At 34.4% G+C, this 14,264-nt stretch overlaps 5 protein-coding genes across 17 annotated transcripts in view; 4 read left to right on the top strand and 1 right to left on the bottom strand.

Moving 5' to 3' along the window:
* Positions 1–14,264, top strand: part of LOC116733095 (oocyte zinc finger protein XlCOF6-like) — a 778,765-nt gene that overhangs the window by 195,628 nt on the left and 568,873 nt on the right. The gene's annotated exons all lie outside the window — the stretch shown is intronic.
* The window catches only part of LOC116733104 (gastrula zinc finger protein XlCGF8.2DB-like), a 570,370-nt gene that overhangs the window by 186,395 nt on the left and 369,711 nt on the right, over positions 1–14,264 (top strand). The window contains exon 2 of one of the 4 annotated variants that reach the window (XR_004341942.1): positions 356–2,150. The exons of 1 other annotated variant lie outside the window; for it this stretch is intronic. Coding sequence is in view for 2 of the 3 variants with exons in the window: in XM_032583822.1 (XP_032439713.1) it covers positions 356–1,374 (1,019 nt within the window). In the remaining variant the exon portion in view is untranslated. Of the gene's footprint in view, positions 1–355; positions 2,166–14,264 lie in introns of those variants that run through there. 2 more of the 4 variants (XM_032583822.1, XM_032583824.1) reach the window with 2 other exon arrangements.
* Positions 1–14,264, bottom strand: part of LOC116733103 (immunoglobulin superfamily member 3-like) — a 919,724-nt gene that overhangs the window by 562,475 nt on the left and 342,985 nt on the right. The gene's annotated exons all lie outside the window — the stretch shown is intronic.
* Positions 1–14,264, top strand: part of LOC116733131 (butyrophilin-like protein 8) — a 766,651-nt gene that overhangs the window by 573,446 nt on the left and 178,941 nt on the right. The gene's annotated exons all lie outside the window — the stretch shown is intronic.
* On the top strand, positions 3,781–13,235 carry LOC116733113 (gastrula zinc finger protein XlCGF57.1-like). Of its 2 annotated transcripts, XM_032583844.1 has the most exons (3): positions 3,781–3,827; positions 5,140–5,975; positions 10,899–13,235. In XM_032583844.1, exons 1-3 carry the CDS (start codon positions 3,785–3,787, stop codon positions 11,541–11,543), a joined length of 1,524 nt encoding a protein of 507 aa, XP_032439735.1. In that variant the 5' UTR covers positions 3,781–3,784; the 3' UTR covers positions 11,544–13,235. The 2 variants fall into 2 exon arrangements, with proteins under 2 accessions (XP_032439735.1, XP_032439736.1); XM_032583845.1 differs by lacking the exons at positions 3,781–3,827; positions 5,140–5,975 and adding an exon at positions 8,738–8,825 and having other exon boundaries at positions 10,351–13,235.

Genomic DNA, 14,264 nt, shown 5'->3' with positions numbered 1-14,264 from the left:
TAAGATTCCCTGAGATTAGCTGAGTTTAGGGTCTGGAAGTTGATCTTCTTTCCTCTCAAAACCCGACTTCAGTGTATTTAGACGTCACTGTTTCAGCACATCCAGTGGTAATTCTGGTCTAATATTACTGTTTTCCAATCCAGCATCAACCCTTCTTATAGTCAGGCCATTACTTAATCATTTCTTAGTTTGCAAGTTTCAATAGTTGAGATTACAAACCACTTTTCATAATTATTAGTTTTTAATTTTATGTTAATCCAAGAAAATCTTGTTTAAATGCATCAATGGATTAAATTGAAGGGTTCGACCTCTAACTGACATTTTCAAAGCTTTTGTTTTTTTTCTTTTTGTCCAGGTCTGTGTAAAGAGGAGGAGGTTCTGAAAGAACCCAGCAACCAGGTGAAAAACTCCACGTTAGATCAAGAGAAACCAGAACCTCTGCAGCTAAAACAAGAAAAAGAAGAACCAGAACCTCTGCAGATAAAACAAGAAAAAGAAGAACCAGAACCTCTGCAGATAAAACAAGAAAAAGAAGAACCAGAACCTCTGCAGATAAAACAAGAACAAGAGGAACCAGAACATCAACAGTTCAAAGAGGAAGAGAAGCAACTCTGCATCAGTCAGGATGAAGAGCATCTTGTGCTGAAACAGGAGACGGATCATATTTTGATGATTCCTTATAATATGAACAGAATCCACAATGAAACAGAACCACAGATGAACCAACTCATCTCTCTTGACTCTGCTGAAACTAACCAGGATGAGAAAGGAAGCAATTTTGAAGATCCAGGAAAAAAGAGAAACGAAGAACAAAAACAAAATGAGAGAAGTCAGAAAATCAAAAGCACAACCGAAAGTTCAAACCAAAAATTATATTCTTGTAAAATTTGTAACAAAATCTTTCCGCGAAAGAATTCTTTGCCTAGACACATGAGAATTCACACGGGAGAGAAACCTTTCACATGTACAACCTGTGGAAACAGTTACAGATACAAGAAAAATTTAATTTATCACTTAAAAATTTACAGAGGTGAAAAACCATTCACATGTTCAATCTGTGGAAAACAATACCATTTAAAGGACAGTTTAAAGAATCACATGAGGATTCACACGGGTGAGAAGCTTTTCACGTGTGGGATCTGTGGAAAAAGTTTCCCTCTAAATGGTAATCTTTCTGCACACTTTAAAGTTCACGAAGGTCAGAAGTCTTTTTCTTGTGTGACTTGTGGAAAATCTTTTCGGTTTCAATCTCATTTCCTTCGTCATGTTAGAAGTCACACAGGTGAGAAGCCTTTCTCTTGTGTGATGTGTGGAAAAAGTTTCACTCGGAGAAGCAATTTAGCTGTTCATATCAGAGAGCACATGATGGCATAATTTAAGCCTTAAGTATAAATTTTCTCAGTGACTTGCTGTTTGGAAGTGGAGTATTTATAGCTGGATGACATTTAGAAAATGTAGCAGCTTTGTTAAAACATCATTTCAAATAAGAAATCATTTTGTTCTGGTAGTTTTACCTTTCCATCTAAATGTTTCTTTTTAAGTGACATTGTTTCCATATTAATTGTTTCTTATTTGAAAAATGAATTTGAATGCTTTAGGAGTTATTAAGAACATTGTATTTTGTATTACTTCAATGATTTTGGTTAGCAGATACATGTTAGCTCTTAGTGAATGCAATGTATGTGCTGGTAGGTTACAAATGAATTGCCCCTTGGGAAGAATATGTTTGTCTAAATTTGAATCTGAATATCATATTTTTTTTATTTTCTGTTTGAGATTTAGGACAAAAATAAATATTTCTGTTGATTTGATGGCAACGATGCAGACATGAGGTTTATTCAGTCATAGTTAAGTCTGAGAATTGTCTTTTTGTGTAAACGTGCATTATCTCTGTCCTTGTAAAAATGACTCTACATAGTAAAGTTTTGTTTAAGTAGTTTTATTTTCATTCAGTAGCAGATTTCAGACTGGGTTTTGTTGGTTCACAATTCTATTTGTCTATTTTGTTTTTCCTTGATGAACTAAACATTGTGTAATTTTGTATAAATTTATATATGAACATTTTTAATGTAGTGAGTTTATAATGTAAAGACAAAATGCTCCTTCCCCCAAAAAGAAATATTTTAAAAAATATATATCTTTGAAGTTACCATGGTAACGGTTAACCTACTTGAAGTTCTGCCCTTTGTGACACAATATTTGGTGAAATAGCTCCTCAAACAGTGAGCATTGATCTAGTTAAGATGATGTAAGGTTTCAGAGACGCTTTTTTCATCTCGGCTCTGGTTGTTTTGTCAAACGTACCGCAGTTTCGAGCCACAATGATCTGCAGGTTCAAAGCTTTCAAACTCAGTATAGGACAAACACTTTGGTCCACTGGAGTCTGCAGGAATCAGGGGAAAGTCATCATCACTCTGGTGCAGTTTGCAGCTACAGGTAATATCACATGAACAGCAGATCTGAAATTAAAGGTGCATTCCCAAACTTCATCAGTCCAAGGCCAACAAGACGGCAGGAAGAGATGACAGCTGCTGAGACGCCTGCAAATATTGGCCACCATTCACCATTTCCATCTAATAAGTGTATTATTTATTCCTCCAGTTTCCATGGTGATCATTAAATGCTTTCCTCTGGTTCAGATTTCACTACTTTATCTGATGCTCCATCAGATAAAGATACTTGTTGATTAACATTGACACAGAAACGGATGGATTTGTCCTCAACACTGCTGAGCTCCATTGAACCAGCATTATATGACTTACTGGCTGTACTGCGCCCTCTGGTGGTGAAAGTCACCATAACAATATTACAGACTCCAAATAATAGCAACAGATTAGCAAACTGTTTTAGTGGAATAAGAGAAAATAAGTTTTTAGTGTTGAGATTTTTAAAAAAAAAGAATTTTACTGTGTTTTTATATTTTGTAGCTTTTTCATTTTATTGCTGGATTTAAATATTTTAATTTTAAATAATATATTAGTAAAAGAAAATTAAATTTTATTTTACTCCTGGATTGATTAAAGACAAGCTTTATTTAAAGTTAAGTGAAAAAAAATCCATTCCATTCATCCATGTATCTAGGACAGGTTTTATAGTCATCATCAAGAAATAATAAAAATTTATTAACTTAAGTCACAGATTTTCATGATTACGTCACAGTGCTGCCATCTTGTGACAGAAACATGTTCCTGCAGCTCAGCGGAGATAAACAAGCTGCAGGTTTTTGTTTCTGTTTCCATCTCAGTGATTTTAGTTCAAGATGTTTAGTCAGAAAATGTTTTGTTTCAGATTATTAAATAGGATCAAATGTTTCAATGACTGAATGAAGTCAGACAGTAAAGGTTGGTTGTAGTGTGAGAAATTCACCATAATAAACAGAAATAAAATGTTTGGAAGTATCAGTCTATGAGTTATTATTGTACTTGTCTTGTATTAAATCAACATTTCAACAATATTTTCATTTACAGAATATAACTGTGTGTTAAAAGAGGTGACTCAAAGCGGAACTTATAAATCGTTCACAGTTTCTTCAGTGAAGCCACAGTGAAACACGGGGAAGATAAAAAACAGAGCACACGGGATAGCCTTAGCTTTTATTCTGTTTTCTGAGGACGGGTTTGAGGTTTAGCTAAACATTTGAGTGTTTACAGTAAAAGAAATGTCTTCAGTTCCGCCTCAGAGAGAGTTTATCAACGAGCAGGTAACTCCTGCTGGAGAAACATTCACAGAGTGGAAAGAAATCAACGTTAAGATGGAGGAAGAGATGGAGGATCAGCGCAGACTGATGGATTTTACCCGGATACCGAAGATCATCTTACACCGGATAGGTACGAAACACCTTCATGTTTTACTGATTAGAGTTAGAAACATGTTAAAAATATCCAGGGAGAAGTTAGGAAAAGACCTGCACTTTTTTATGCCTTATTTATTTATTTGTTTGTTTGTTGCTTATATCAATTATTGTAATTTTCTTCCTTAAATAACAACAACATTTTCATTTAACTTTATATTTTGGTCCATCTGATTATGTACGTTTTAAATATCAAATGATTGATAATTCGATCAGTTACTCTGTGCTTGAGTAAACTTTTCATCAAATACCTTTTTATTCTTATTTAAGTAAAAATATGTTGAAGTAGTGCTACTGTTACCTGAGTACAATTTTTGCCAGTTCTGAAAGAGAGCAAAAGACGCCATCTTTGTCAAAAACAACAACAAAAAAACAAAACAACTCTGAAGATGAGGAGGAAGGTTACGATATCAGCTTCCAAGCATCTACATATTTGTTTTGAAAGAAATTCAAAAGAAATGACACGAGTATTCCCATCATTCCACTCCAAGCAAGAGTCGTATGAACCAGGTGGGGGATGAGCGGGTCGTTGATTTCCTGGGAATGTTCTGAAGAGGATGGACCCATCCACAACAAAGACTCCTGCATGGGAGTCGAATATGGAGGCATTTTGGTGAAAATGTATTTGTGCCCTGTAACTGAGAAGTTGAAGTTCCAGAAAAAAAAAAAATCCATTAGGAGTTTTGTAATTGGTAGATTTTCTTTCAGTTACCCATAAATACAAAACAGCAGTTACACACTTCTTATTATAAAACAATCCCCAAAAACATAATAAGGTTTGTTCCGGTTAGTTAAAATAGATTTAAAATAAATAACTCAAGTTAAACAATTAACAGTGGTTATTATTTGCAATGCACAATAACTTATTTTAAGAGATACTAATAACTGATAGTTACTCCAAATGCCGATAATAACGGCGAGTGCAACATTAATATTTAAAAATGATGTAATCCAAGAGGCAGAAATATAAGGTCATGTCCAAATTTCAAATACTAAAATAAAAACTAAATAAAGAATATTACTATTTTATGTGATGTATATTCTGTATCTACACAGAGGAAGGAGATTTCTGGATTATTCACTGGGGGAGACAGCCAATAATCAGCTATTATGAATTTGTTTTCTCATCCAGAAGTTCGTAAATCACATTTTGATTCATCTAGCTGAGTTAATTTTTCATACTTATACGTTTTAAAATTTATAATAATCCAAGAAAAATCATGTTTAGATGCATCGATGGATTAAAATTGACTGACATTTCAAAGCTTTTGTTTTTTCTTTTTGTCCAGATCTGTGGAAAGAGGAGGAGGTTCTAAATGAGCCCAGCAACCAAGAGGAAAACTCCACTTTAGAACAAGAGGAACCAGAACCTCTGCAGATAAAACAGGAACAAGAAGAACCAGAACATCAACAGTTCAAAGAGGAAGAGAAGGAACTCTGCATCAGTCAGGATGAAGAGCAGCTTGTGCTGAAACAGGAGACTGATGACAATTTGGTGATTCCATCTAATGTACAAATATTCCACAATGAAACAGAATCACAGAGGGACCAACTCATCTCTCATGGCTCTGCTGAGGATGAGAACCAGGATCAGGAAGGAAGAAATTCTGAAGACCTAGGAAAAAAGAGAGACGAAGAACAGAAACAAAAGGAGAGATGTCAGAAAACCAAAACTTGCAGCTCAAAACGAAAACTACGCAAGAAATCTCGTGCTCGCCAAATACGATACTTTTGTAAAATTTGCCATAAAACTTTTTCTCAAAACGCATCTTTGACTAGCCACATGAAAATTCACAACGACAATAAACCTTTCACATGTACAGTCTGTAGAAAAAGTTACAGGCACAAGAGGGGTTTAATTCATCACTTGAGAATTGTCACAGGTGAAAAACCGTTCACATGTTCATTATGTGAAAAACATTACCATTTAAAGGGCGCTTTAAAGAATCACATGAGAATTCACACAGGTGAAAAACTGTTCACATGTTCATTATGTGAAAAACATTACCGTTTTAAGGCCGGTTTAAAGAATCACATGAGGTTTCACACGGGTGAGAAGCCTTTCTCTTGTGTGACTTGTGGAAAAAGTTTCATTCAGAAACGCACTTTAACTGTTCATATGAGAGTGCACATAATGGCATAATTTGAATCTTAACTATCTGTGGCGCACCTAAAAATGCCACCACATAATTTTGGTTGTTTCATAATTTTTAAATATTTACATGTGTAATTTATTGTATTTTGTTCCAAAAATGAAGAAGTTATATTTAGTTTGCATTACGGGATGTTAATCTGCCTGCATCTATAGTGCTTTCTTGAGGTTTGAATGGGAGCAGTAGTGGCGAAGCGGAACCTTTGTTTGGGGGTCGTTGCTTCCGGGTTGGTTTTGGGGCAGACTTCCGGTTTACCTCAAACACAATATGGATGCTAACGGCAGCGCTTCGGTCGTCATTGCTGACTTGTATTTTATTATCCTTCTTGCTAGCACACGGTGAAAACGCACCAAAGCTACTCTTAAGAAGTGTACCTCTTATCTGCTCAGTATGCAGCACTGTGTTAGGCTTTCTGTGCACCGTTTTGCAAATAACAGCAAAACTGGAGTTTTATTTGGCAGTGTGCCAACCTGCACTGGGAATGTCCTGTGGGGGGAGGCCATGATTTCTTACTAACTGGATTTTAGGAGTTTTATTTTGCTTTTGTTTGAATAATATTCAGTTTAAGTTGTTGACTCATAAAGTAGCTCAGAGCATGAGAGTAAAGTGAGTCCAGCCAAAGTTAAAGGTAGAGACTGTTAGAAAAATTATGTTTTATCAGTAGTTACCAGTTTGCTCTTCATTTATAGGTTAATTATATGTGTGAGACAGAGCTAACTTTACTATAACCCTTAAAACATGTTCTTTAAAGATGGTCTTTCCTTAGTCATAAAACTGCGTTTGTTTGATTTGTTTTAGTTCCTTTGGACTCCTAATCTTATCAGCACCAGCCCCCTTTCTTTTGTTTTGTGTTAATAAAAGGCAGAGTTTCAGAACACATGGTGAGCTGTTCAGAGGAGCAGTTCGCTGTGTCTTCTCCTTCTGCAAAAGCTTGGTTAAAAACTCATAAATGTTGTCTGTGGTTCTTTCTTTGTATTTAGGTAAACAAAATACCTATCAGAGACACTATTCTTTGTTCATGAATTGTGGGAATTGAGGTTAAAGTTCAACCAATGCTAAGTTAATTTCTGTATTTGTTTTGTAAATCTTGTAATTCTATTTTTGATTGGTATTCAGTTAAAATCAGTGTACATTCTGATGCTTATGCCAGTTAATATACAGCTAAATGTAGTAGGGCTTTAAGACAGTTGATTTATCCTGCTTGATACACAATACCTTGGTTGTCTTCATCTAAGATGTGTTCCCAAAAAATAAATAACTAAAGCTTGGTACAAGGTTCAGGTCCACCAGAATATATGAAACAGGAGAAATATTTCCTCACTGTTTTGTCAGTACCCAGTTGATTGGAAGTGCAAGGATTTGACTGCTACAACTACGACTAAACATAGCACTGAAGCTAGCTAGTTATAGCTAGCTAGCCGTTATCTTGTAAACATTTAAATAAAGTGGATCGAGAGATACAGGTGCATTCCCAAACTTCATCAGTCCAAGGCCAACCAGATGTGATGAAGAGATGACAGCTGCTGAGATGCCTGAAAATATTGGCAGCCATGTACATCAAACAAGTGTATTATTTCTTCCTGCAGTTTCCATGGTGATCATTAAATACTCTTTTGGTTCAGATGTCGCTCCAGTAAAAGTCCATTCACATCCAAAATGGTGTCTCACAACTTTATCTGATGCTCCATGATGAAAGTCGTTCATTCACGTTGATCCAGAAACTGATGGACTTTGTCCTCAACACTGCTGAGCTCCATTGAACCAGCATTATATGGATTACTGGCGTCACTGCGCCCTCTGGTGGAGAAAAGTCACCATAACAACAATATCATAGTCTCCAAACAAAGGAAACAAACTGCAAACTGTCTTAGTGGAATAAGAAAAAAGTTTTTAATAAATTTTACTGTGCTTTTAAATGTTAAAATTTTTCTGGATTTAAATATTGTAATTTTAAAATAATATGTTCGTAAAAGAAAAATGTATATTTCTTTTTTCTGGATTGATCAGAAACATACTTTATTTCAAAATAAAGAAAAAGAAATCAATTGCATTCATCCATCTCTCCAGGTCAGGTTTCCTAATCATCATGGCAGAAACATAATTAAATCAAATCAGATTTTCATGATTACGTCACAGTGCTGCCATCTTGTGACAGAAACATGTTCCTGCAGCTCAGCGGAGATAAGCTGCAGGTTTTTGTTTCTGTTTCCATTTCTGTGATGTAGGTTTATGATGTTCAGTTAGAAAATGTTTTGTTCAGATGATTAAACAGGATCAAACGTTTCAATGACTGAATGACGTCAGACAGTAAAGGTTGGTTGTAGTGTGTGAGAAATTCATCATAATTAACAGAAATAAAAAGTTTTAAATAATCAGTCTTTGAGTCTTTGATTACATGTACTCTGTCTTATTAGGGTTAATTGAGTAACAAAAAGAAATAAATCTCAACAATATTTTCATTTACAGAATATAACTGTGTGTTAAAAGAGGTGACTCAAAGCGGAACTTATAAATCGTTCACAGTTTCTTCAGTGAAGTCACAGTGAAACACGGGGAAGATAAAAACAGAGCACACGGGATAGCCTTAGCTTTTGTTCTGTTTTCTGAGGACGGGTTTGAGGTTTAGCTAAATATTTGAGTGTTTTCAGTGAAAATGTCTTCAGTTCCGCCTCAGAGAGAGTTTATCAACGAGCAGGTAACTCCTGCTGGAGAAACATTCACAGAGTGGAAAGAAATCAACGTTAAGATGGAGGAAGAGATGGAGGATCAGCGCAGACTGATGGATTTTACCCGGATACCGAGGATCATCTTACACCGGATAGGTACGAAACACCTTCATGTTTTACTGATTAGTTAGAAACATGTTAAAAATAGAAAGGGAGAAGATAGGAAAAGACCTGCACTTTTTTATGCCTTATTTATTTATTTATTTATTTATTTTTTTGTTGTTTATATAAATTATTGTAATTTTCAACATTTTTATTTAACTTTATATTTTGGTCCATCTGATTATGTACTTTTTAAATATCAAATGATTGATAATTTGATCAGTTACTCTGTGCTTGAATAAACTTTTCATCAAATACTTTTTTTACTCTTATTTAAGTAAAAATATGTTGAAGTAGTGCTACTGTTACCTGAGTACAATTTTTGTGTATTCTTTTCACCTTTGATAATAAATTAGTTTCTGATCTGTAGCTTCTTTAGCTGGTTAAAGTTTGTGTTGAAAATAATTAGTTTTATGTTTAATCTTATATTTATTGTTGTTTCGGTTTTTTCTATGTTATTTTCCTGTATATTTTATTTTCTCTGTATAAATATAGAACAAATTTAAGTGTTTACTGATACATTAATGTTAAATATGTTAAAACTCATGCAATTTTAACCATAGATATGCAGTTTAAAAACTATAGACTCAAAATGAATGATAGAGACAATGATGCCAATGATTTCCAGGCTCTGGACAGAGAGAATAATCAGTCGAAAACAGATTGAAAGACTCCATCTTTCCCCGAAAAAAGAAAAATAATCCCTCTGAACTGAGGGTGAAACTTACAGTTTCAGCTTCGAAGAATCTACAAATTTCTTATGAACCTCATTCAAAAGAAATTACACGAGCATTCCCATCATTCTTCTCCAAACAACAGACTCAAATGAACCAGGTGGGGGATGAGCGAGTTGTTGATTTACATCTGACTGGCAAAACATATTTGCATACTTAAATAACTTGTGAATATGTCTTTAAAAATCACTACATAGAAATGTTTAATCTGCTGTAGTACAAAAACTAGACTCATCAACCTGGACTAGACAAATCTTAGATATCATAAAGCAATCCCCCAAAATAAAAATGTTTGTTCTTGTTAGTTAAAATAGATTTAAAATAAAGAACTCAAATTAAACAATTAACAGTGGTTATTATTTGGAATGCACAATAACTACTGATAGTTACTCCAAATGCCGATAATAACCGATAACATACCTGGAAATAATAATAATAATGGCAAGTGTAACATTAATATTTAAAAATGATGTAATCCAAGAGGCAGAAGAATAAAGTCGTGCAAATTTCAAATACTAAAATACAAACTAAATAAAGAATATTACTATTTTATGTGATGTGTATTCTGTATCTACACAGAGGAAGGAGATTTTTGGATTCAGGAGACACTGGTTCAACTATCATGATCTTGTTTTCTCAGCCAGACGTTTGTAATATCAAATTTTGATTCATCTAGCTGAGTTAATTTTTCATACTTATTAGTTTTAAAATAATCCAAGAAAATCATGTTTAGATGAAGTTTTTGATCTTTGACTGACATTTCAAAGCTTTTTTTTTTTGTCCAGATCTGTGGAAAGAGGAAGAGATTCTCAATGAGCCCAGCAACCAAGAGGAAAACTCCACTTTAAATCAAGAGGAACCAGAACCTCTGCAGATAAAACACGAACAAGAACCAGAACCTCTGCAGATAAAACAGGAACAAGAGGAACCAGAACATCAACAGTTCAAAGAGGAAGAGAAGCAACTCTGCATCAGTCAGGATGAAGAGCAGCTTGTGCTGAAACAGGAAACTTATCACATTTTGGTGATTCCTTCTAATGTGCAAATAATCCACAATGAAACAGAACCACAGAGGAACCAACTCATCTCTCATGGCTCTGCCGAGGATGAGAACCAGGATCAGGAAGGAAGCAATTCTGAAGACCCAGGAAAAAAGAGAGACAAAGAACAGAAACAAAAGGAGAGATGTCAGAAAACCAAACAGCCGAAAAGTAAAACTTGCAGTCCAAAACAAAATACACACAAGAAACCTCGCACTGACCCAAAATTATATTCTTGTAAAATTTGCGATAAAACTTTTTCTCAAAAAAATTCTGTGACTCAACACATGAAAATTCACACTGGTGAGAAACCTTTCTCTTGTCCAACCTGTGGAAAAAGTTACAGTTACAAGAGTGGTTTAATTTATCACTTGAGAATTCACACAGGTGAAAAACCGTTCACATGTTCACTCTGTGGAAAACATTACCCTTTAAAGGAGACTTTGAAGAATCACATGAGGATTCACACGGATGAGAAGCCTTTTTCATGTCCAAGTTGTAGAAAAGGATTCAGTCAAAAAAGCACTTTAACTCGTCACATGAGAATTCACACAGGTGAGAAGCGTTATTCATGTGTGACTTGTGGAAAACATTTTGGTTACAAATGTGATTTAAATATTCACATGAGGATTCATACGGGTGAGAAGCCTTTTACATGTCCAACTTGTAGAAAAAAATACAGGCAAAGAGCCACTTTAAGTCGTCACATGACAATTCACACGGGTGAGAATCCATATACATGTGTGAGCTGTGGAAAACATTTTAGTTGCAAAAGTTATTTAGATATTCATATGAGGATTCATACGGGTGAGAAGCCTTTTTCATGTGTAATCTGTGGAAAACGTTTCTGTCAAAAATCTAATCTTTCTGCACACTTTCAGACTCACACAGGTGAGAAGTCTTTTTCTTGTGACTTGTGGAAAAACTTTCCGGTTTGAATCTAGATTACTCCGTCACCTGAGATCTCACACAGGTGAGAGGCCTTCCTCTTGTGTGACATGTTTATAAAGTTTCACTCATCTGTTCATATGAGGGAGCACAGAGCACATGACGGCATAATTTGAACCTTTGAATTTTCTCAGTGACTTGGTGTTTGGAAGTGGAGTATTTATAGCTGGATGACATTTAGAAAATGTAGCAGCTTTGTTAAAAAATCATTTCAAATAAGAAATCTTGTTCTGGTAGTTTTACCTTTCCATCTAAATGTTTCTTTTTAAGTGACATTGTTTCCATATTAATTGTTTCTTAATTGAAAAATGAATTTGAATGCTTTAGGAGTTATTAAGAACATTGTATTTTGTATTACTTCGATGATTTTGGTTAGCAGATACATGTTGGCTGTTACTGAATGTACAGTATGTGCTGGTAGGTTACAAATGAATTGCCCCTTGGGAAGAATATGTTTGTCTAAATTTGAATCTGAATATCATATTTTTTTTATTTTCTGTTTGAGATTCAGGACAAAAATAAATATTTCTGTTGATTTGATGGCAACGATGCAGACATGAGGTTTATTCAGTCATAGTTAAGTCTGAGAATTGTCTTTTTGTGTAAACGTGTATTATCTCTGTCCTTGTAAAAATGACTCTACATAGTAAAGTTTTGTTTAAGTAGTTTTATTTTCATTCAGTAGCAGATTTCAGACTGGGTTTTGTTGGTTCACAATTCTATTTGTCTATTTTGTTTTTCCTTGATGAACTAAACATTGTGTAATTTTGTATAAATTTATATATGAACATTTTTAATGTAGTGAGTTTATAATGTAAAGACAAAATGCTCCTTCCCCCAAAAAGAAATATTTAAAAAAATATATATCTTTGGAGTTACCATGGTAACGGTTAACCTACTTGAAGTTCTGCCCTTTGTGACACGATATTTGGTGAAATAGCTCCTCAAACAGTGAGCATTGATCTAGTTAAGATGATGTAAGGTATTGAGAGACGCTTTTTTCATCTCGGCTCTGGTTGTTTTGTCAAACGTACCGCAGTTTCGAGCCACAATGATCTCCAGGTTCAAAGCTTTCAAACTCAGTATAGGTCAAACACTTTGGTCCACTAGAGTCTGCAGGAATCAGTGGAAAGTCATCATCACTCTGGTGCAGTTTGCAGCTACAGGTAATATCAGATGAACAGCAGATCTGAAATTAAAGGTGCATTCCCAAACTTCATCAGTCCAAGGCCAACCAGACTTCATGAAGAGATGACAGCTGCTGAGACGCCTGCAAATATTGGCCACCATTCACCATTTCCATCTAATAAGTGTATTATTTATTCCTCCAGTTGCCATGGTAATCATTAAATGCTTTCCTCTGGTTCAGATTTCACTCCAGTAAAAGTCCATTCACATCCAAAATGGCGTCTCACAACTTTATATGATTACGTCACAGTGCTGCCATCTTGTGACAGAAACATGTCCCTGCAGCTCAGCGGAGATAAATAAGCTGCAGGTTTTTGTTTCTGTTTCCATCTCAGTGATTTTAGTTCAAGATGTTTAGTCACAAAATGTTTTGTTTCAGATTATTAAACAGGATCAAATGTTTCAATGACTGAATGAAGTCAGACAGTAAAGGTTGGTTGTAGTGTGTGAGAAATTCATCATAATAAACAGAAATAAAATGTTTGGAAGCATCAGTCTATGAGTAATTATTGTACTTGTCTTGTATTAAATGAACATTTCAACAATATTTTTATTTACAGAATATAACCGTATGTTATGGCGGAACTTATGAATCGTTCACAGTTTCTTCAGTGCAGCCACAGTGAAACACGGGGAAGATAAAAACAGAGCACACGGGATAGCCTTAGCTTTTCTGAGGACGGGTTTGAAGTTTAGCTAAATATTTGAGTGTTTACAGTAAAAGAAATGTCTTCAATTCCGCCTCAGAGAGAGTTTATAAACGAGCAGGTAACTCCTGCTGGAGAAACATTCACAGAGTTGAAAGAAATCAACGTTAAGATGGAGGAAGAGATGGAGGATCAGCGCAGACTGATGGATTTTACCCGGATACCGAAGATCATCTTACACCGGATAGGTACGAAACACCTTCATGTTTTACTGATTAGAGTTAGAAACATGTTAAAAATATACAGGGAGAAGATAGGAAAAGACCTGCACTTTTTTATGCCTTATTTATTTATTTATTTGTTTGTTTGTTGCTTATATAAATTATTGTAATTTTCAACATTTTTATTTAACTTTATATTTTGTCCATCTGATTATGTACGTTTTAAATATCAAATGATTGATAATTTGATCAGTTACTCTGTGTTTGAATAAACTTTTCATCAAATACTTTTTTTACTCTTATTTAAGTAAAAATATGTTGAAGTAGTGCTACTGTTACCTGAGTACAATTTTTGTGTATTCTTTTCACCTTTGATAATAAATTAGTTTCTGATTTGTAGCTTCTTTAGCTTTTTAAAGTTTGTGTTGAAAATGATTAGTTTTATGTTTAATCTTATATTTATCGTTGTTTCGGTTTTTTCTATGTTATTTTCCTGTATATTTTATTTTCTCTGTATAAATATAGAACAAATTTAAGTGTTTACTGATACATTAATGTTAAATATGTTAAAACTCATGCAATTTTAACCATAGATATGCAGTTTAAAAACTATAGACTCAAAATGAATGATGGAGACAATGACGCCAATGATTTC

This window comes from Xiphophorus hellerii, chromosome 14 (genome assembly GCF_003331165.1).
Source record: "Xiphophorus hellerii strain 12219 chromosome 14, Xiphophorus_hellerii-4.1, whole genome shotgun sequence".
NCBI classification, from domain to species: Eukaryota; Metazoa; Chordata; class Actinopteri; order Cyprinodontiformes; family Poeciliidae; genus Xiphophorus; species Xiphophorus hellerii.
This window is presented reverse-complemented; position numbering and strand designations above follow the sequence as displayed.

Excerpts from the sequence above, each read along its gene's own strand:
- LOC116733113 (XM_032583844.1), top strand. The coding sequence starts at position 3,785 with ATGGATTTTACCCGGATACCGAAGATCATCTTACACCGGATAG. Across the intron at positions 3,828-5,139 it reads GATCATCTTACACCGGATAG|ATCTGTGGAAAGAGGAGGAG; the intron begins GTACGAAACACC and ends CTTTTTGTCCAG. Across the intron at positions 5,976-10,898 it reads CTTTAACTGTTCATATGAGA|ATTCACACTGGTGAGAAACC; the intron begins GTGCACATAATG and ends CAACACATGAAA.